Here is a 20,020-nt window from a genome sequence, read left to right on the forward strand (position 1 = left end):
AGTAATAGACACAACAAAGGCCAAGGGCAGGGACCTCTGCCAGCCCTGCAAACCCAGGGCCAGCAGACAGAGCAGGAGCTCAGTGCATCAGCCCCAGGTCCCACTCCCTCCCATGAACGCGGGGCAGCAGAAGGGGCCGGGAGGTACCCAGGGCCCAGCCAAGTTAGAGCTAGCAGCTGGCGGACACAGAGAACTGGCCCTGGGAGCAGCTCCCCTGGGCTGCCCTAGCTGGGCTTTCTGAGCTGCCCTGCAGAGCATGGTGCTCTCGCCTTTCGCACTGTGCCAGCTCTGCAGCGCTGAACCGAGGGTGCTGGGCGCAGAGCAGGGGAGGTGTGTAGGCAGGGAAGGGTTAAGCCACCTGGCTTCTGAGCCAGCTCTTACCTTGGTGCAGGCCACCAGCTGGGAGGTGGAGAGGGCGCACTGCGTTGCAGCCGCAATCACCTGGGTCTGCAGCGCCGAGTCCTCTGTCTTCTGGGCCACATTCTTGGCTTTCAGGACCAGCGCAGCGGCTGCGCTGGCCACGGCCTTAGCCAGCTGCATGAGCATGTCCTGGGGGGAGGCAGAGGGTCAGTGCAGGCCCCGGGGCATGGAGTGGCAGGCCCACCCAGAACCTCGTGACATATTCAACAGGAGTCCGTAGGACCTTCTCACCTAACCAGCCCCAGGGAAGGCTCAGAGTCAGCAACACCTGCGGGCAACAACGGGCACTGCCCACTGCGGCCAGTACTGAGGCACGATACGTGCTGCAGGCACCGAGCAAGTGTCACCACCCGATGGGCATACCTCAGATAACAGCAGCACCAGCCACACTCCAGGCAACTGCCTGCCCCTCAGCAGAACCACGGCTCTGACAGCATGTGATGAAGTAAGACTGTTCTTAATGTTTCCTTTGAATAATGTGGGGGTGCCTCAGTTTCCCCTAGGCAGTTCTTAAGTATCTAGGTGGTGGGATAAGGGTGTAGGATCGTTGCAGAGCCCTAGAGGCAGGTGTGTGCAGGGGTCTGGACACAGAGAATGGCCAACACCCTGTTTCCTGGCAACTGATGGCCTGGCCCTTCCCCCCTGCAAGGTGAGAGCTAAAGGGTTGGAGAACAAAAGAATCAGGTGCCCTCCTGGCCCGGGAAAGGGATAAAGCCCAGAGGAGGAGGGGTGGAGAGAGTTTCAGTTTGGGGCTGGCTGGGGACATGGAGTGAAGTGCAGACGGGGTTGTCTGGCTCACTGCCCCCCAAAATGGACCCAGCTGAGGGGTCCTGTTCTCTCCACCTACAAGCTCTGTGTTAGACCATGTTCTTGTCGTCTAATAAACCTTCTGTTTTACTGGCTGGCTGAGAGTCACGTCTGAATGCGAAGTTGGGGGGCAGGACCCTCTGGCTTCCCCAGGACTCCACCTGGGCAGACTCGCTGTGGGAAGCGCACGGAGGGGCAGAGGATGCTGGATGCTCCGAGGTCAGACCCAGGAAGGGGGGAACCGGGTGAGCTGTGTGTCCTGCAGACAGGCTGCTCCCAGAGAGGAGACATCACCAGAGTCCTGCCTGGCTTCATAGGGAGCAGTTCCAAAGCATCACCCGGGGACTCCGTGACACAGCACACAACAGACAACCACCGATACAACACCCGGCAGCACACGCGGCAATCAATAACTCCACATTCCCCTACACAGCGCTCCACATGCCCACATGGCAGCCTGCAGGCACAGGCCACAAGGCCCTGGCCTTGCACACATGGCCAGCCACACCGCACCCTGCCCTGGCAGTCCAGCTCCCTCACCCAGAGCCCCTGCTACAGACAGCTCCAGCCCTGGTAGGCCTTACCTCCCTTGCTCCTCAATCTGCTGCAATCAGCTTTCCCCCGACCCATCACCAGTTCCAGCCACAATCACAAGCCAGAAGACACGCAGCAAGCTCATTAGTTCCCAGTCCCAGTTACATCCAGATTAACTGTCTGCAGCAGAAGCAACCCCGACAGGAGAACGCGAGAGGCAGGAAGTGGATACACTCGGGTCTGGCTGCTGAGTGGCAGAGCCTGGCAGACGGAGGTCAGGCTGGGGCTTGGACTGCACAGCTCCCCTTGGTGTGTGTCTGAACAGCTATATGCCAGTCCCTGTGGCTGACCCAGCCCCTTGGCCTGCCGCACAGACAAGAGCCTCAGGACCTAGAACGGTAAGTCCTGCGAGCGGCTGTGACAGGCCAGTCCCATCACTCTCAGCCCCTTGTTCCCTGCTGGCTGCCTCTCTCTAACCTTCCCTTCATGGACTCCTGCCGCCTGCTCCTTGCTCCGAGCGCCTCTCAGCTCCATCTCCCCTCTGTGCTCTGCGCCAGCCCTTCCCCAAGCCCCACTGGCCGAGTGCCCACGAAAGCACTAGACATCTGTGCGGCCCCAATGCCAACTTGAGCCCAGGCAGGAGGGCCCTGCTGGCCCAGGAACAGCCAGTGCTGGGGGAAGGGGCGGGTCCACGGAAGCAGAGGGGACTGGGCGGGGGACAGACAGACGGAGGACTGGGGGATGACAGTGCAAGAGATTTGGGGGTGCAGGACACAGCTGTGAGTGGTCACTGGAGCAGAGGTGACTGGGGGGGACAGTGCGAGGAATTTGGGGGCACGGGGAAGAGCTGTGAGTGGTCACTGGAGCAGAGTGACCTGAGTGCATGGACTTCCAAGATTCAGTTACAGGAAAAGCAGATTTTGGCAAGTTCCCTTCCCAAAGAACCCAGTTGATTGTGTTCCCGAGAGGAAGGCTGGGAGCCCCTGCGCTCCCCACCCTTTACCGTCTTTGGCTCTGAGGTGGGCAGGCTCCGAGCGCGGCAGCTCTCTGGGATCTGCACAGGAATCCACAAGAGAAGAAGCGTTACTCCGTGGAGGCTCCGGCTGGGGGCAGGAGTGGCCCTGCCCTCTGTGTACCTGGCACAGCCGTCGTCCACAGGGCCCAGGCTGGGGCAGCCCACGCTGCCTGCCCCGACCTCCATGCTGGGAGAAGGGACCCGCAGGACAATCCTGGGAAAAGGATCTGCTCCCATTAGTGTCCATCCACCCCACCCCTCCCCTGGCCAGGGCTGCACCCACCTGGAACCGAGGATCAGTGTCGCTCTCTCCAATCTGCTGCAGCAGCTCCCCGCTTGTCTGGCCCACAGTGCCGGCCGCTTGCAGCAGGTTCTGTCGCGGCTGCAGGAAACCAGGGCAAACACATGGTCAGCCCTCGGAGCCCCACCCCGCTGCTTCCCTCTGTTCCTCTTTCCCCCTTCCCTCCCCTGCCCCAAACTCACCTCTGCACTGGCTGGTTGCGCAGTTTTCAGCAGGTCTGAGACGGCGCTTGCCAGGTTCTTGGCAGCCTGCAGGAGCTGTCGCCCATTCCCCCCTTCGTCTTCCATGAGCGCAGCCAGCAGCTTCACGCCCTTGGACATCTCGGTCAGGTTGGAGGAGATGGTGGTGACGGCACAGCCCACGGCCGTGTAATCCGTGTCGGCCGGATCCCCTGCGCAGGGAGGAGGCAGGAGTAAGTGGGAGCAGCATGGGCAGCAAGTAGCCCCCACAGCCCAAAGAGACAGGGTCAGGGGCACCCACATGCCCCTGCTCAACGACTGCCTGGCCCGACTCCCCTGCCCATCCTGGAGCCAAGGGGGCACAGCCCAGGCCTGACATACAGCTCCCATGGGAACTGTGGGATGCACTCACATTCAGAGGGAAAGCAGCAACTCAGAGCGGGGTCGAGGCAGTGGGAGCCGAGCTCCTTGGGACCCAAGAGGGGCACGACGCAGAGAGCACTGGCAGCAGGTGGCAGGGGGCAGCTAGGATTTCTGCTGCGTGGGGGCAGGGTCCAGGGCACGGGCCTTGCTGGGGGAAGGGGCAGACAGTCTCTACCCCAGGGTCCAATCTTGGGTCACACTGGTCCAATCACTAGGTAGGGGCAGGGAGCCCTTGCAGCCCAGCCCCAAGACACACCTGCAGTCAGGTTCACCACGGAGGCAGTGCCGGCAGTGATGGCATCCACCTGCGAATGGATCTCGTGCTTCGATTCGTCCATCTTGTTCTTGCGCCAGGCTTTGGAAGCCTGAAAAAGCGAGAGCAGAGTCAGCCCAGGGACCCCTCAGCCCTATCTGTGAAGGAGAGGAGGGGGGAGAACACACACCACACACATCACCCCGGGGGCAGCTGTAAGAGGGGGAGGGGACCCACCTCCAGGGCAGCTGGTGCCTCCTCAGCCCCTCCTTGAGCTCAAAAGAGAATGAGAAGTTCATGCTGGACAGGTCCCTCAGTGGCTATTAGCCAGGATGGGCGGGATGGTGTCTCTCGCCTCTGATTGCCAGAAGCTGGGAATGGGTGACGGGGTGGATCACTTGATGATTCCCTGTTCTGTGCATTCCCTCTGGGGCCCCTGGCGTTGGCCGCAGTCAGGAGACAGGGCTACATGGACCCTTGGTCTGACCCAGAAGGGCCACTCTTATGCTTGGGATCTGGGGCCCCTAGACCTGCCCCTCACGGGACAGACCTCCTCAGGGCAGAAGTCACTCCCAGAGACCTGACCCCCTCATCCCTGGGGACAAGCAACTTCCCAGAACAAGGTCCTCCCCAGTAATTCCCTACCCTGCCCCCCTGCCAGGCTTGGGAAGGGCGTGGGTATCCGAACACTCACAGCGTCCTGCCCAAGGGGCGGCAGCGTCTCAAAGTCATCCAGGGTGGCCTCTGCGGCATGCACAGCCTGCATACTGGAGTTGATGGTGCCGGTCAGGGCCTGCTGGGCCGCGGTCTGCAACACACGGGGAGATCTGGGCTCAGGGCACTGCAGGGGCTGAGTGCCCGCTCGGTCCCTGCCCCGCCCAGCACTCTGTGGGTGCTGTGCTGACCCATGCAGAGGGACAAGAAAGCGGCTGCCCAAGCTGAGGCTTTGGCTGTGTCCTCTGTGCAGAAACACCAGCCCAGCATTGCGTCCAATGCGTGGCATGGCAGCCACTCCACAGTGACGGGGAGGGAACACGGCCTGCCCAGAGCCCCCCAGCTGGGCTGACCAGTGCAAAGTGCCTATAGGTTGCCCTGGGGTCCAGCTGAGAGCCCGATGAGGCCTTCCCAGGCAAGGCTAGCACCTCTCGCCAAGCCCTGGGCAAAGCCCGGAACCAGGGCCCTTACCTGGGCAGACATAACAAGGAAAGATCTGGAACTGTGTCTGACACCCGCCCTGAGGGCGACATTTGGGAACACAGGCAGCTCAGGGCTAGCCGCATCTTGGGACAAAGGAGATGCTTGAGGCCGCTGTCAGCAAATCTGTATCATGCCTCCCCCACCCGCCCTCCATGAACACAACACCAGCCGAGCAGGGCCCTGCTGGAGTGGGAGGGGGACATATCCAGCTTCTAGGGCAGGGACTGCTACCCCACACGGAGCACAAGTGGGGTAAGGCTGCTGAGCCAGGTCAAGGAAAAGCCCCTTGCCAGACATACCGTTGCAGGGGACACCAGCCTGGGCAGGGCCAGATGCCACAGGTGCTAAAGCTGCTGGCAATGCTGAGCTGGAAGAGGTGCACAGCTGCAGGGAGCTCGGGCTGAAAGGAGGACCCAAGTGACCATGGACAGGGGGACCCAAGAATGGTTTGGAGGGAATGGTGCAGCGCAGAGAGATGGAAAAGGGGTCTACACGGGGATGCCTGTGAGAACGCACAAGGGCAGCGTGCCAATTAACTTGGTGTGACGGGCACCCAGCCCAGGGGAGTATGGCCCATCACAACACATTCCCCACGATCAGCCAAAGATGGGCAGAGCCAGCTGTCTGTGGCAGAAGCAATTCTTACCAGGGGGGGCATGTGCCCTCGGTGCATCTGGCCACTGGTGATCTGCTGCTGCGCCTGTGGCATTGTGCCAACCTGGAAGTTCTCTGGCCCGCCGGCCCCTGAGCGCATGATGGCTGGCAGGGCTACGGAGCCGTGCTCCACCTTGCCTACGCGGTTAAACTGCTGCTGCAGAACAGTTGACCTGCAAGAGAATCAGCACCACGGCTACAGCTCAGCTCACAGGGCCTGAAAGGACCATGGTGCTTGGTAGGTCTCACCCTCGGCACAGCACAGGCCAGAAACCGAGCCTGAGCCAGAGCAGGCCTTTCAGAAAACCATCGGATTGCTTTCAGTATTCTCAGGGATGGAGAGCCCAGTGTGACCCTTCGTAGATGGCTCCAATAGCTAGCGACCTTTCATCAATCATTTACACTCTGAATGTGTCTAGCTTCAACTCCCAGCCACTGGATTGAGTTACACCATCCTCTGCTAGACTGAAGAGCCCACTAGTACAAAAGCGGTTCCGTAACTGTTTGAGATGTGTTGCTCATGCCCATTGCATTCTAGGTGTGCATGGCCATCTGAGATTTTTGCCTTAACGGTATCCATAGGGCAGGCTGTGGCACGCCCCCATCCCCGGAGTGCTGCGCTCATGCATTGGTATATCAGACACTGTCAGCCCTACACCCTCTCAGTTCCTTCTTACCGGCAACTCCGACAAAGGGGCAGGAGGTCGGGTCATGGAATGGACATGAGCAACACATCTCGGAGAGTCCAAGTACATCTCATCAACACTCACCTTTGCCATTCAGGCTTGTAATCTCATTGAAACAAGATCCCGAGTTAGTCAGACAAAAGCTATGAGCCTCCTTTAATACTCGAGTCCTGTATCAACTGCTCCATTACCTTGCCCAGGTTCAATGTCAGGAGGACAAGCCAGTAATCACAACTTTGGGGGGCGGGGGCGGGAGTTCTTCTGCCCCGCTCCCCACGACTCAAGGATCTGGCAGCCCTCACATGCAGCACGGTGAGTTTGGCAGGGAGAGCCCGGCTCAGACTCACTGTAGAATAGCTGACACATCTGTAGGTATTGTGCTCTATGTGCTTCATGCACAACCCCGCAGCCAACCTAAGGGACTGAGCTCTCCTTCCCTAGAGCCCTCCCCTCCTATTGCCCAGAGCCATACTTCTTTGGAGACACAGAGTCTTCCAGCATGGTGGACTCTTCATCGCCCTCCAGCCCAAAGTGGTCTTTGCTCTTTTTCTGTGGGACAGAGAGAGAGAGAGAGAGAGCGCGCGCATGCCCATTAGTCAGCATCAACCCCAGGGGAGTCCCCCAGAGGAGGGTGCAGAGACCTGGTCTTGGGACAGCCCCCAGCATGGCTTCCTGTGCCCGAGCCCTGCTGGGGGCTGGTTGAGGAGGGGCCAGGAGATTCTGCAGATAGTGGGATTCCCGTGACTGCACAGGGAAGGGGAAGGGGAAGCTGCTGCCCTCCTTGCTTGATCCCATGCAGCAGCTGCAGGAGGCGGGAGCACCAACAACTCTGCTATTCCTGACTCCTAAGCACTAAACCGTGCACCTCCATGAGACCCCACAGCTGGACTGCCTCAGCCCCCACCCTCTGCTCCTTGCAGCACTGTGACTCCTTCCAGCCCAGCAGAACAGGAGACATTCCCTGGGAGTTCAGCACAGCCTGTACAGCTGCCCCCCTTCTCATGGCAGCACTGCCCCTTGCTTGCTACGCTCACCCCCCGGTGTACCCCCCTCCTGCGCAGCCTCACCCCCCCCCCGGCCCAGCCTCACCCTCCCACCCGGCCTCACACCCCCTGGCGCGCTCACCCCCGCCCAGCCTCACCTTTTTCAGGATGATGTCAATATAGCCGGCGATAAGCTGGGCAATCTGCTCCCCTTCTGTCGTCTGCACTGAGTAGTACCCATCCTGGTAATCCCCGAAATCCTACAACAACAGGGCACTGGGCAGCACCGGAGCGGGCACCTGCTGCCCTGCTCAGTGTGGCTTGCACCTCAGCTCCATGCCAAAGGTGCTGCTCTGCCCCACAGTGAACCCGTGTGCCTGAGGGGGAGGGAACCCAGAAGGCAAGGAGAGGTGTGGGAGGCATGGCTTGGCCAGGGGTGTTGGGGAGGGGCAAGAGTCCAGGCCTTACCCAGGGGAAGCTATTGACAGACGCTCCCCAGCACTGGAGGCTGGTGTGGTCAGGGAGGGCAGGGTGGAGGCAGTGCCGGAACAGGAGAGTCAGTGTGGCAGGGCGCTGTGGGACAGGCCCTTACCAGGGTGATGCTCTTGGGTGAGACACCCCAGCCCCAGAGGCTGATGTGGTCTGGGAGAGGCACGCTGAAGGCAACGGGAGGCAGGCTGGAGAGTGCTGGGGGACAGGCCCTTACCAGGGTGAAGCTCTTGGGCGAGGCAGCCCAGCGTTTGATGTTGGTGAGGTTCCACTCCTGAATCACCTCCTTGGTTTTCTCGTCCACACGCATCACACACTCTTTGGTGATCCCCAGCAGCCGCGGCACCAGCTTGTTCTTTCCCTTCATCTTCTCCTAGCACCAGGACAGGGAAGGGTTACAGCTGCCCCAAAGCGAAGCCACCAGCAGGGCCCAGCTCCACCAGCAGGGCAATGTCCCATTTGTGAGGGCACAGCCCCTCGGGCCCCACTCCGCTGGATGATGCCCCAGTGCCCCAGGGATGAAGGAAGGAGAGAACACGTGAGAAGAGGCGAGAGGAGGAGAGCCCTGAAGGCAGGTGTAGGGAGGGGTGTTGGGGGGGTTGCATGTACACCGATAGCTGGAGGGGTGGCAGGGACAGAAGGCCCAGGGCACATGGGGAGCCGCTGGCTCACCTTGACCAGGAAGAAGGAGACTCCGTAGGTTTTCAGGGAGCGGGCGAGTTTCACATAGCGAACTTTGGCCTCAATCTCGCTCATGTTGCTGCAGTTCTTGTGAGCCTAAGAGAGCAGAGCCGATCACCCCAATGCCACGGCTCCCCCCAGCATGCCACATTCCTTCCTGTCCCCCCCATCACAGCCCTCCCAGCCATCGGCTCCCACCCGGCCCTTGTCCTGCTCTCTCCCACCCTGCCTTCTGCCAGCCCTCCATGAACCTCCCCTCACAGCAGCTGTGCTTGCCAGCCTGAACCACTACCAAGCCTCTCCCGCAGTCGATGTATCCCCTGCCCCTCCTCGCAGGCATACCCCTGTCCCTCCCCCCGTTACGGGCTCTCCCAGGAGCTATAAGGTGGATAGAAAGCTGGCTAGATCGTTGGGCTCAACAGGTAGTGATCAATGGCTCCATGTCTAGATGGCAGACGGTATCAAGTGGAGTGCCCCAAGGGTCAGTCCTGGGGCTGATTTTGTTCAATATCTTCATTAATGATCTGGAGGATGGTGTGGATTGCACCCTCAGCAAGTTTGCAGACGACACTAAACTGGGAGGAGAGGTGGATACGCTGGAGGGTAGGGATAGGATACAGAGGGTCCTAGACAAATTAGAGGATTGGGCCAAAAGAAATCTGATGAGGTTCAGCAAGGACAAGTGCAGAGTCCTACACTTAGGATGGAAGAATCCCATGCACTGCTACAGACTAGGGACCGAATGGCTAGGCAGCAGTTCTGCAGAAAAGGAGCTAGGGGTTACAGTGGACGAGAAGCTGGATATGAGTCAACAGTGTACCCTTGTTGCCAAGAAGGCCAATAGCATTTTGGGATGTACAAGTAGGGGCACTGCCAGCAGATCGAAGGACGTGATCGTTCCCCTCTATTCGACATTTGTGAGGCCTCATCTGGAGTACTGTGTCCCCTTTTGGGCCCCACACTACAAGAAGGATGTGGAAAAATTGGAAAGAGTCCAGCGAAGGGCAACAAAAACGATTAGGGGACTGGACCACATGACTTATGAGGAGGGGCTGAGGGAACTGGGATTGTTTAGTCTGCAGAGGAGAAGAATGAGGGGGGATTTGATAGCTGCTTTCAAATACCTGAAGGGGGTTCCAAAGAGGATGGAGCTGGGCTGTTCTCAGTGGTAGCAGATGACAGAACAAGGAATCATAGAATCATAGAATATCAGGGTTGGAAGGGACCCCAGAAGGTCATCTAGTCCAACCCCCTGCTCAAAGCAGGACCAAGTCCCAGTTAAATCATCCTAGCCAGGGCTTTGTCAAGCCTGACCTTAAAAACCTCTAAGGAAGGAGATTCTACCACCTCCCTAGGTAACGCATTCCAGTGTTTCACCACCCTCTTAGTGAAAAAGTTTTTCCTAATATCCAATCTAAACCTCCCCCATTGCAACTTGAGACCATTACTCCTCGTTCTGTCATCTGCTACCATTGAGAACAGTCTAGAGCCATCCTCTTTGAAACCCCCTTTCAGGTAGTTGAAAGCAGCTATCAAATCCCCCCTCATTCTTCTCTTCTGCAGACTAAACAATCCCAGCTCCCTCAGCCTCTCCTCATAAGTCATGTGCTCTAGACCCCTAATCATTTTTGTTGCCCTTCGCTGTACTCTTTCCAATTTATCCACATCCTTCTTGTAGTGTGGGGCCCAAAACTGGACACAGTACTCCAGATGAGGCCTCACCAGTGTCGAATAGAGGGGAACGATCACGTCCCTCGATCTGCTCGCTATGCCCCTACTTATACATCCCAAAATGCCATTGGCCTTCTTGGCAACAAGGGCACACTGCTGACTCATATCCAGCTTCTCGTCCACTGTCACCCCTAGGTCCTTTTCCGCAGAACTGCTGCCGAGCCATTCGGTCCCTAGTCTGTAGCGGTGCATTGGATTCTTCCATCCTAAGTGCAGGACCCTGCACTTATCCTTATTGAACCCCATTAGATTTCTTTTGGCCCAATCCTCCAATTTGTCTAGGTCCTTCTGTATCCTATCCCTCCCCTCCAGCGTATCTACCACTCCTCCCAGTTTAGTATCATCCGCAAATTTGCTGAGAGTGCAATCCACACCATCCTCCAGATCATTTATGAAGATATTGAACAAAACGGGCCCCAGGACCGACCCCTGGGGCACTCCACTTGACACCGGCTGCCAACTAGACATGGAGCCATTGATCACTACCCGTTGAGCCCGACAATCTAGCCAGCTTTCTACCCACCTTATAGTGCATTCATCCAGCCCATACTTCCTTAACTTGCTGACAAGAATGCTGTGGGAGACCGTGTCAAAAGCTTTGCTAAAGTCAAGAAACAATACATCCACTGCTTTCCCTTCATCCACAGAACCAGTAATCTCATCATAAAAGGCGATTAGATTAGTCAGGCATGACCTTCCCTTGGTGAATCCATGCTGACTGTTCCTGATCACTTTCCTCTCCTCTAAGTGCTTCAGGATTGATTCTTTGAGGACCTGCTCCATGATTTTTCCAGGGAGCAATGGTCTCAAGTTGCAGTAGGGGAGGTTTAGGTTGGATTTTAGGAAAAACTTTTTCATTAGGAGGGTGGTGAAGCACTGGAAGGGGTTCCCTAGGGAGGTGGTGGAATCTCCTTCCTCAAAGGTTTTTAAGGCCCGGCTTGACAAAGTCCTGGCTGGGATAATTTAGTTGGGGATTGATCCTACTTTGAGCAGGTGGTTGGACTAGATGACCTCCTGAGGTCCTTTCCAACCCTGATATTCTAGGATTCTACCAGGCTCCAACCCAGCTACAGCCGCACACCAAATAATCGAAGCCCCAGATGCCGCATCTGAATGGCCACCCCAGGCTGCTGGCTCCTCTCCAGGGGACTGGGCACTGCAGCCTTGGAGAGGCAAGGGCCTGGCTGTGCACAGGCCAGGTGAACAGATCCCAGGCCAGGCCCAGCCCCGGCTGCGGCCTGCCCCAGCCCCACACACTCACCATGAAGATCTTGCGCTCGCCTTTCTGCTTGATGTACTCCTTGGGCAAGAAGTCCTTCAGGCTGCAAGGAGAGCAGAACCAGCTGTTACCAGCAGAGCCTGGCACAGGCCTGTCCGACCCCCGGCCTGGGCCTGGGATAAGCCCCAGTGCCAAGTCCTGGCATCAGCCCCCGTATGAGCCTCAGGCAGGGCACGAGCAGGGAGAGAGTCCTTGGGGCAGGGCAGACATGGGAGAGGCCAAAGAGGGAACCGGGGTCCTACAGCTCAAGGCTCCGCCAGGACCTTCATCCCCAAAGCAGACCCCTCCGCACTGCAGAGATACCCAGAGCCCAAACAGCTGCAGCCCCAGTACCCGAGCAAGGGCTTCCTGGAAGGGGGTGTGGTAGGGAGCAGGCCGGGGGCTCTGCCCTCACAGTAGTGCTGAGCCAAGTGCTGCATTGGGGGAGCATGCGGGGGGCAGGGGGGGCTGGCTGGCCTGCGGGAGGCACCTCAGCGGACTCCTTGGGACACTCACTCCAGAAAGCCCGGCTTGTGCTTCTGCTCATTGTGAGGTCCAAACTGGATCTGACACTGGAACCCAGCAAACTCACAGGCCTTGTCGAAGGAGACAGGGTGAGAGCCGTTCAGGATGTCATCCCGAGCCTGCGGGAGAGGAGAAGGGTGAGTCTGGGGCATTGGGCTGGGGGAGGGGGAGCCACATATTGACTGGGGCGTGAGGAGGAAGAAGAGGGGATGGGGGCCGCACATTGGCAGGGTGGGAAGGAGGGGAGCCACACGCTGGCTGGGGAGGTGGAGGAAAGAGAGGGGAAGGGAACCGCACATTGGCTGGGGGGTGAGGAGGAAGAAGAGGGGATGGGGGTTGCACACTGGCTGGGGGGGGGAGGGAAGGGAACCGCACACTGGCTGAGGGGTGAAGAGAAAGAAGAGGGGATGGGGCCACACGCTGGCTGGGGGGGAGGGAGGGGAGCCACACGCTGGCTGGGGAGGTGGAGGAAGGAGAGGGGAAGGGAACCGCACATTGGCTGGGGGGTGAGGAGGAAGAAGAGGGGATGGGGGTTGCACACTGGCTGGGGGGGGGGAGGGAAGGGAACCGCACACTGGCTGAGGGGTGAAGAGAAAGAAGAGGGGATGGGGCCACACGCTGGCTGGAGAGGTGGAGGAAGGAGAGGGGAAAGGAACCTCACACTAGCTGGAGGGCCAGTTCCTGCACTGTGGCTTAACATGACTGTCTGCAGAGACTGTTACGGAGCCTGTTCCTGGCCAGTGCTCTGAAGGTGACCGTTTGCTGCCTTGGGACTAAGCTGCTTTGTGGTTTTGCCAGGGGGTGGGGGGACATGTCAGGCCCAGGAGCTGGCTGGGGCCTGACCTTGCACAGAGTGTATGGTGGGGAGGGCAAGATGCATTACTAGCCACTCAAACACTTCTCCATGGGGCTAAGAAGCAGCAGCCCCTGAGGGACAGGAGGTGCCAGACCAGGGCAGCCCATCTCCCACCCTCACACAGGGCAGCAGCCTGAGCTGGCCCCGCCCCAAAAGCACAGACAATGCTAGTTCCCCAGGGAAAGGACTAGAAGGGAGCAGGAAGCTGAGCTGCGGCCCCTAAAGCATGGCAGGCTAGGGCAGGAAGGACCCCGAGAGCTCAGCCAGTCTAGCCCGCTGCAGCAGAATTAACTGACACTAAACCATCCTGGACGGGGTTTGTCTGGTCTGCTCCTAAAACCCTGCAATTACTGGGACTCCACAGGCTCCTTAGATCACCTGCTGAACCATCCCTGCGGGGAGAGAGCTGAGCCTAACGTCCAGACTCTGGCCACGTTGATGCTGGTGTGTGAGAGTGGCCCAGCCGTACTGATGCAGCTGCGCTGCTATCAGGTCGCTCATGTAGCCGCGACATCATAAAACCAACTCCCCGAGCAGTGGTAGCCGTGTCAAGAGGCAGGCTGGGGGGCAGAGTACCTGCACGTAGAGCAGGTTGAGCTGCACCGGGTCCCTGGAGTCTACATTCTGGTCAGAGTAGAAGAACTTGCGCCGTAGCAGCAGTGTCTCGTTGTCATCGATGCCCTGCTCGCGCAGCGTTCGCCCGTGATCCAGCCAGTTCACTGCCGAGAGCACAGAACATGAGCAGGGCCGATTGCCAGCCCCACAGCCAGTCCCCACCCAGGGCGTGGGACAGACTGACTGACCCAAGGCACTGAGAGACACTAAGCAGGGACGACCTCCCTCCATCCATGGCACCAGCCGCTCCCGGGACCGACCTCCCCCCACGTTGCCCACTTGCTGCCCGCAGTGCAGGCTGGCCCCACCCCTCGTGCCCCCAGCACAGGGCAAGTCCGTACACTCATCGTCCGTGTGCAACTTCTGCTTGAGTTTCTCCATCTTCTTCTCATCCCGCAGCAAGGTCTTGTCCTTCTTGAGAGTGCCAGTGATCTCCTCCTTCTTCTCCTCCATCATCTCTCGCACCAGCGAGTACTCGTCATGATTGGTGATGCCTGAAGGGGCAGACAGCACAACGCCCATCACAGCCTGCCCGGCAGCCCTGGGCCAGAGAGCCCCTGGAGAACACGGAGCTCCCCCTGCCCAGCTCAGCATCCCTGCAAGACGCCCTATGGGGCACAGAAACCCCCTGCCTGGGCAACATCCCTGAATGGCAGCACCCCCTACCTGCATGCAGGCACTGCCCCCCACTCTCCCCGACCCCCCACAGCCAGGCAACGCCCCCTCTCCCCATCCTCTTGCCCCTGCACCCCAGCCAGGCAATGCCCCCACACCATCCTCTTGCCCCCTCGCCAGGCAACGTCCCCTCCCCATCCTCTCGCCACCCCACAGCCAGGCAATGTCCCCTCGTTCCCCCCCAACCTCTCCAAGCTGGACATTGCACCCTCCCATCCTGCCCCCAGCTCTGGCCTGCACAGTGCTCCCTCCCTTACCGATCCGGGCACAGATTGTCATGAGCATGTCTGTGACAGTTTTGGAGTCATCCACCATGACTGTTTTAACCGTCCCATCCAGCATGCGAATCTTGAGCGGTCGTTGCTTCTTCTTGTACTCCATGGTGTCCTGCAGCACAGACGCTCAGTGTTAGCACCAGCGAGCGGTCCTGCCCGCAGAGCCCTGCGGTCACCACACCCTCCCCTCTGTACCAGGGAACCCCGCCCACCCCCGAGGAACAGCTATGCAAGGAAGACGGAGGGAGTAACCAGGGCTATGAAGCAGGCTGCACCAGGCACTGCAGAGCATAAGGAATCCCTCACTGGGGCTGGGGCAGCACATACCGCACTGCAGGGCATGTCCTAGTCCAGAGCTTGGGGAGGGATGCACAGGGACTCAGCACTTACCCCATTACGGAGCATGTAGTAATCCAGAGCCTTCCCAGCTTCCAACCAAATCCCCTTCTTCGGGTCCTCATCCGAAAGGAACAGCCCAAAATCACTGGCTGAAAAACAGAGCAGACTCTCCCAGCACGGGCCCATGATTCTGGGTCCCTAGTCTCCCAGCATGGGCCCCTCAGTGCCCAGGCCCCAAGAGCAGGGTTTCCCCCAGTGCACATCTCTCCTAACAGAACGTTACATTACAGAGGTGCAGGGATGGATGGAGGGTCTGTTCTGGGGGGCAGAAGGGGGTGACGATAGAGAAGAGACAGGGGAAGGTGAAGGGGCTTTTTGCAGAACAGGGAGGCCAAGGGGGACAGGAGATGCAGGAGGGTGCAGTTGTGTAGAGCTTTGGAGACTCCCCCTGAACTTCTAACGTGCAACTACACAGCTCAGAGAGATGGAGAATAAAGATACGTGCTGAGGTGTCCAGGGAATGGAGGGAGGAGGGGAGGCAGCCAGACCCAAAACTATTACGAACAGAGGTAAAAACTTGCACTGAATTTTGAAGGTGCACAGACGTGGAGAGAGCTCTCTCTGCCCCACGGCCCGTTGCAAGAGAGAGAGCAGAACCACCCTCCTACTTGCACGCAAGTCCCATACACGGCATCTCCCTCTCTCCGAGTACTGTGTCAAGGAAGGATGGACTCTGCGTTAGCGAATTGCCCAGGCTTCCCTGCTCTAGTTTTGGCTGCTGGCAGCCGACTATACGGAGTCATCTGCTCAATTGCTCTCCATCAGTATCAGGAGTTCCTGAGGCATCAGCATTTTGCTCATCTAGTCTAGCAGCTGTTGGATCGTTCCTCGGACAGGATCCCAAATGGCATGAAAGTCACCAGGATCTGTCTTGTCCTCATCTATTTTCTCAAAGAAAACTCCACAGAAGAAAATGCAATACTACAGAACGCAAGGAACTCAGCCAGGGAAGAGCCCTGACAATGGGTGGCGAGGAGCTGCCCGAGAGAAGGAGAGCGAGAGGGAAGCTGGACACTTTGACCCCAAGCTGACTGAATTAAACATAGCAAGGAACAGACCATCTCAGAACATGTCTGCGCAAAGGGCTTAGATTGCAGGGGAACAAATGCTGGGGAATTCAGAGATCTAGGGAGTAAATGGCATTGAGAGGCAGTAACAGAATCCACCATTGGGGAAGGTGGTGGGAACTGAACTGACAGCACAATAGCCTATGATGTCTCTTCCAGTACCAGAAACGGGAACTACCTAGGATTACAGAGCCAGGAAAAACTGGCCAGGAAATAGATGGCATCAGGAAAGCGGTAACAGATTGTGGCAAAATCTTATTCTCAAAATTAACTGGACGGGAATCATGTGGCCTGTGCACCAGCTAAAGGGAAATGACAAAGGGTGAGCAATGGAATGAATTACAAAGCAAGGAATGAAGTACTTGTGGCACCTTAGAGATTAACAAATTTATTTGACCATAAGCTTTCGTGAGCTACAGTTCACTTCATCAGATGCACACGCTCAAAAAAAATTTGTTAGTCTCTAAGGTGCCATAAGTACTCCTTTTCTTTTTTGCGGATACAGACTAACACGGCTGCTACTCTAAAGCAAGGAATGAGTTACAGCTCACAAGGAATGTTAGAGACAACAGGAAGGAGGGGTTCTTCAAATCCGTCAGACACAAAAGAGCAATCCAGGATGGTGTGGGTGCGCTGCTCAGTGGAGAAGGTGAGCAGGTGACTGTAGAGGAGAGGAAGGCAGAGCTGCTCAGTGCCTACTTTGCTTGAGTCTTCTCATAAAAAATAACAGGTGACCAGATGACTAGCAAAGGTATCACAGACAAACGGGAAAGCACGCAGATAAAGAACATGTCAGATCTTCTAACTAATCTGAATGAATTCAAATCAGCAGGGCCGGATGCTATTCACCTCAGGGTACTGAATGAATTAGCTGAAGAACTCTCGGAGCCCCTGGCAACAATATTTACAAGCTCATGGATGACAGGAGAGGTCCCGAAGCCTGGAGAAGGGCTAACGTAGGGCCCATGTTTAAAAAAGGGGAAAAGGAGGAGCCGGAGACCTATAGACTAGACAGCCTGACCTTGATACCTGGGATGCTACTAGAACTGTGTATAAAACATTCACTTTGCAAATACCGGGAGGATGGAGAGATGATCACTAGCAGCCAGCATGGATTTACCAAGAATAAATCGTGTCAAACCAGCTTGATTTCCTTCTTTGACAGGGTAACTGGTTTGGTGGTTGGGGGGGAATGCAGTGGACATAGTATACCTGGATCCTTCAGCAAGGCTTTTGACCCAGTCCCAGGTGACATTCTGATAGCTAAGCTGGAGAAATGTGGGCTCGACAGAACTACTATTAAGTAGATACATAATTGGTTAAACAACTACAAACAAAGCGTAGCTATTAATGGAATGATGTCAGGAGGTCTCAAGTGGGATTCCACAGGGATCTGTTTGGGTCTAGTGTTTAACATCTTTATTAATAACCTGGAAGTAGGACCACAGAGCAGATTGATCACATTTTTAGATGAAACAGAGCTAGGGCAGGTTGCCAACACTTAGGAGGATAGAATTCAGAAGGATCTTGGTTAACTGGAGAAGTGGGCTATAGAAATCACAATAAGAAAAGGAGTACTTGTGGCACCTTAGAGACTAACAAATTTATTAGAGCATAAGCTTTCGTGAGCTACAGCTCACTTCATCGGATGAATTTGGTGGAAAAAACAGAGGGGAGATTTATATACACACACAGAGAACATGAAACAATGGGTTTATCATACACACTGTAAGGAGAGCGATCACTTAAGATAAGCCATCACCAGCAGGGGGGGGAAGGAGGAAAACCTTTCATGGTGACAAGCAAGGTAGGCTAATTCCAGCAGTTAACAAGAATATCAGAGGAACAGTGGGGGGTGGGGTGGGGGGGAGAAATATCATGGGGAAAATTTGTTAGTCTCTAAGGTGCCACAAGTACTCCTTTACTTTATGGGGAAATAGTTTTACTTTGTGTAATGACTCATCCATTCCCAGTCTCTATTCAAGCCTAAGTTAATTGTATCCAGTTTGCAAATTAATTCCAATTCAGCAGTCTCTCCTTGGAGTCTGTTTTTGAAGCTTTTTTGTTGAAGGATAGCCACTCTTAGGTCTGTGATCGAGTGACCAGAGAGATTGAAGTGTTCTCCAACTGGTTTTTGAATGTTATAATTCTTGACGTCTGATTTGTGTCCATTCATTCTTTTACGTAGAGACTGTCCAGTTTGGCCAATGTACATGGCAGAGGGGCATTGCTGGCACATGATGGCATATATCACATTGGTAGATGCGCAGGTGAACGAGCCTCTGATAGTGTGGCTGATGTGATTAGGCCCTATGATGGTATCCCCTGAATAGATATGTGGACAGAGTTGGCAACGGGCTTTGTTGCAAGGATAGGTTCCTGGGTTAGTGGTTCTGTTGTGTGGTGTGTGGTTGCTGGTGAGTATTTGCTTCAAATTGGGAGGCTGTCTGTAAGCAAGGACTGGCCCAACAAAGAAAATAAACAGAACGCCACTAGCCATCACCTTCAGCCCCCAACTAAAACCTCTCCAACGCATCATCAAGGATCTACAACCTATCCTGAAGGACGACCCATCACTCTCACAGATCTTGGGAGACAGGCCAGTCCTTGCTTACAGACAGCCCCCCAACCTGAAGCAAATACTCACCAGCAACCACACACCACACAACAGAACCACTAACCCAGAAACCTAGCCTTGCAACAAAGCCCGTTGCCAACTCTGTCCACATATCTATTCAGGGGATACCATCATAGGGCCTAATCACATCAGCCACGCTATCAGAGGCTCGTTCACCTGCGCATCTACCAATGTGATATATGCCATCATGTGCCAGCAATGCCCCTCTGCCAGGTACATTGGCCAAACTGGACAGTCTCTACATAAAAGAATGAATGGACACAAATCAGACATCAAGAATTATAACATTCAAAAACCAGTTGGAGAACACTTCAATCTCTCTGGTCACTCGATCACAGACCTAAGAGTGGCTATCCTTCAACAAAAAAGCTTCAAAAACAGACTCCAACGAGAGACTGCTGAATTGGAATTAATTTGCAAACTGGATACAATTAACTTAGGCTTGAATAGAGACTGGGAATGGATGAGTCATTACACAAAGTAAAACTATTTCCCCATGGTATTTCTCCCTCCCAACCCCCCCCCCCCCCCCCCACTGTTCCTCTGATATTCTTGTTAACTGCTGGAATTAGCCTACCTTGCTTGTCACCATGAAAGGTTTTCCTCCTTCCCCCCCCCCCCCGCTGTTGGTGATGGCTTATCTTAAGTGATCACTCTCCTTACGGTGTGTATGATAAACCCATTGTTTCATGTTCTCTGTGTGTGTATATATAAATCTCTCCTCTGTTTTTTCCACCAAATGCATCCGATGAAGTGAGCTGTAGCTCACGAAAGCTTATGCTCTAATGAATTTGTTAGTCTCTACGGTGCCACAAGTACTCCTTTTCTTTTTGCGAATACAGACTAACACGGCTGCTACTCTAAAAGAAATCACAATGAAATTCAGCAAAGAAATTAAGATGCTACACTAAGGGAAGAAAAAACAAGGGTGCAAATACAGAATGGGGTAAAACTGACTTGCTAGCAGCACTGCCGAGAAGAATCTGGGCGTTGTGGTGGATCACAACCTCAACATGAGTCAGCAATGCGATGCTGTTGCAAAGAAAAAAAAAAAGCAAATGCAATTTCAGGTTGCATTAACAGAGGTATAGCATGCAAGTCACAGGAAGCGATCATATCGCTCTATTTGGCAGTGGTTAGGCTGGAGAACTGTGTCCAGTTTTGGTCACCAATGTATAGAAAGGATGTAAAGAAACTGGAAGGGATCCAGAGGCGAGTGACAAAGATGATCAAAGGGATGGAATGCAAGCTATATGAGCAAAGGCTGAAGGAACTGGGTATGCTTAGTTTGGAAAAGAGAAGACTAAGTGAGGGGACATGACAGTGATCTTCAGATAGTTAAAAGGCTGCCATAAGAAA

The 20,020-nt window shown here is 55.8% G+C and overlaps 1 protein-coding gene across 5 annotated transcripts in view; it reads right to left on the minus strand.

Moving 5' to 3' along the window:
* TLN1 (talin 1) overlaps positions 1-20,020 on the minus strand; it is a 142,788-nt gene that overhangs the window by 54,865 nt on the left and 67,903 nt on the right. For 3 of the 5 annotated variants that reach the window (XM_038401689.2, XM_043514657.1, XM_043514656.1), the window contains exons 3-19: positions 14,948-15,045; positions 14,540-14,669; positions 13,949-14,101; positions 13,569-13,711; positions 12,128-12,255; positions 11,615-11,675; positions 8,614-8,718; positions 8,159-8,314; positions 7,611-7,712; positions 6,942-7,018; positions 5,776-5,956; positions 4,627-4,740; positions 3,936-4,044; positions 3,260-3,468; positions 3,060-3,158; positions 2,765-2,815; positions 382-549 (exon numbers count right to left, since the gene is read on the minus strand). In XM_038401689.2, coding sequence (XP_038257617.1) covers positions 382-549; positions 2,765-2,815; positions 3,060-3,158; positions 3,260-3,468; positions 3,936-4,044; positions 4,627-4,740; positions 5,776-5,956; positions 6,942-7,018; positions 7,611-7,712; positions 8,159-8,314; positions 8,614-8,718; positions 11,615-11,675; positions 12,128-12,255; positions 13,569-13,711; positions 13,949-14,101; positions 14,540-14,669; positions 14,948-15,045 — 2,084 coding nt within the window. The remainder of the gene's footprint in view (positions 1-381; positions 550-2,764; positions 2,816-3,059; positions 3,159-3,259; positions 3,469-3,935; positions 4,045-4,626; positions 4,741-5,775; positions 5,957-6,941; positions 7,019-7,610; positions 7,713-8,158; positions 8,315-8,613; positions 8,719-11,614; positions 11,676-12,127; positions 12,256-13,568; positions 13,712-13,948; positions 14,102-14,539; positions 14,670-14,947; positions 15,046-20,020) is intronic. The other 2 variants (XM_038401695.2, XM_043514658.1) reach the window with 1 other exon arrangement.

This window comes from Dermochelys coriacea, chromosome 5, assembly GCF_009764565.3.
Source record: "Dermochelys coriacea isolate rDerCor1 chromosome 5, rDerCor1.pri.v4, whole genome shotgun sequence".
NCBI lineage: Eukaryota > Metazoa > Chordata > Testudines > Dermochelyidae > Dermochelys > Dermochelys coriacea.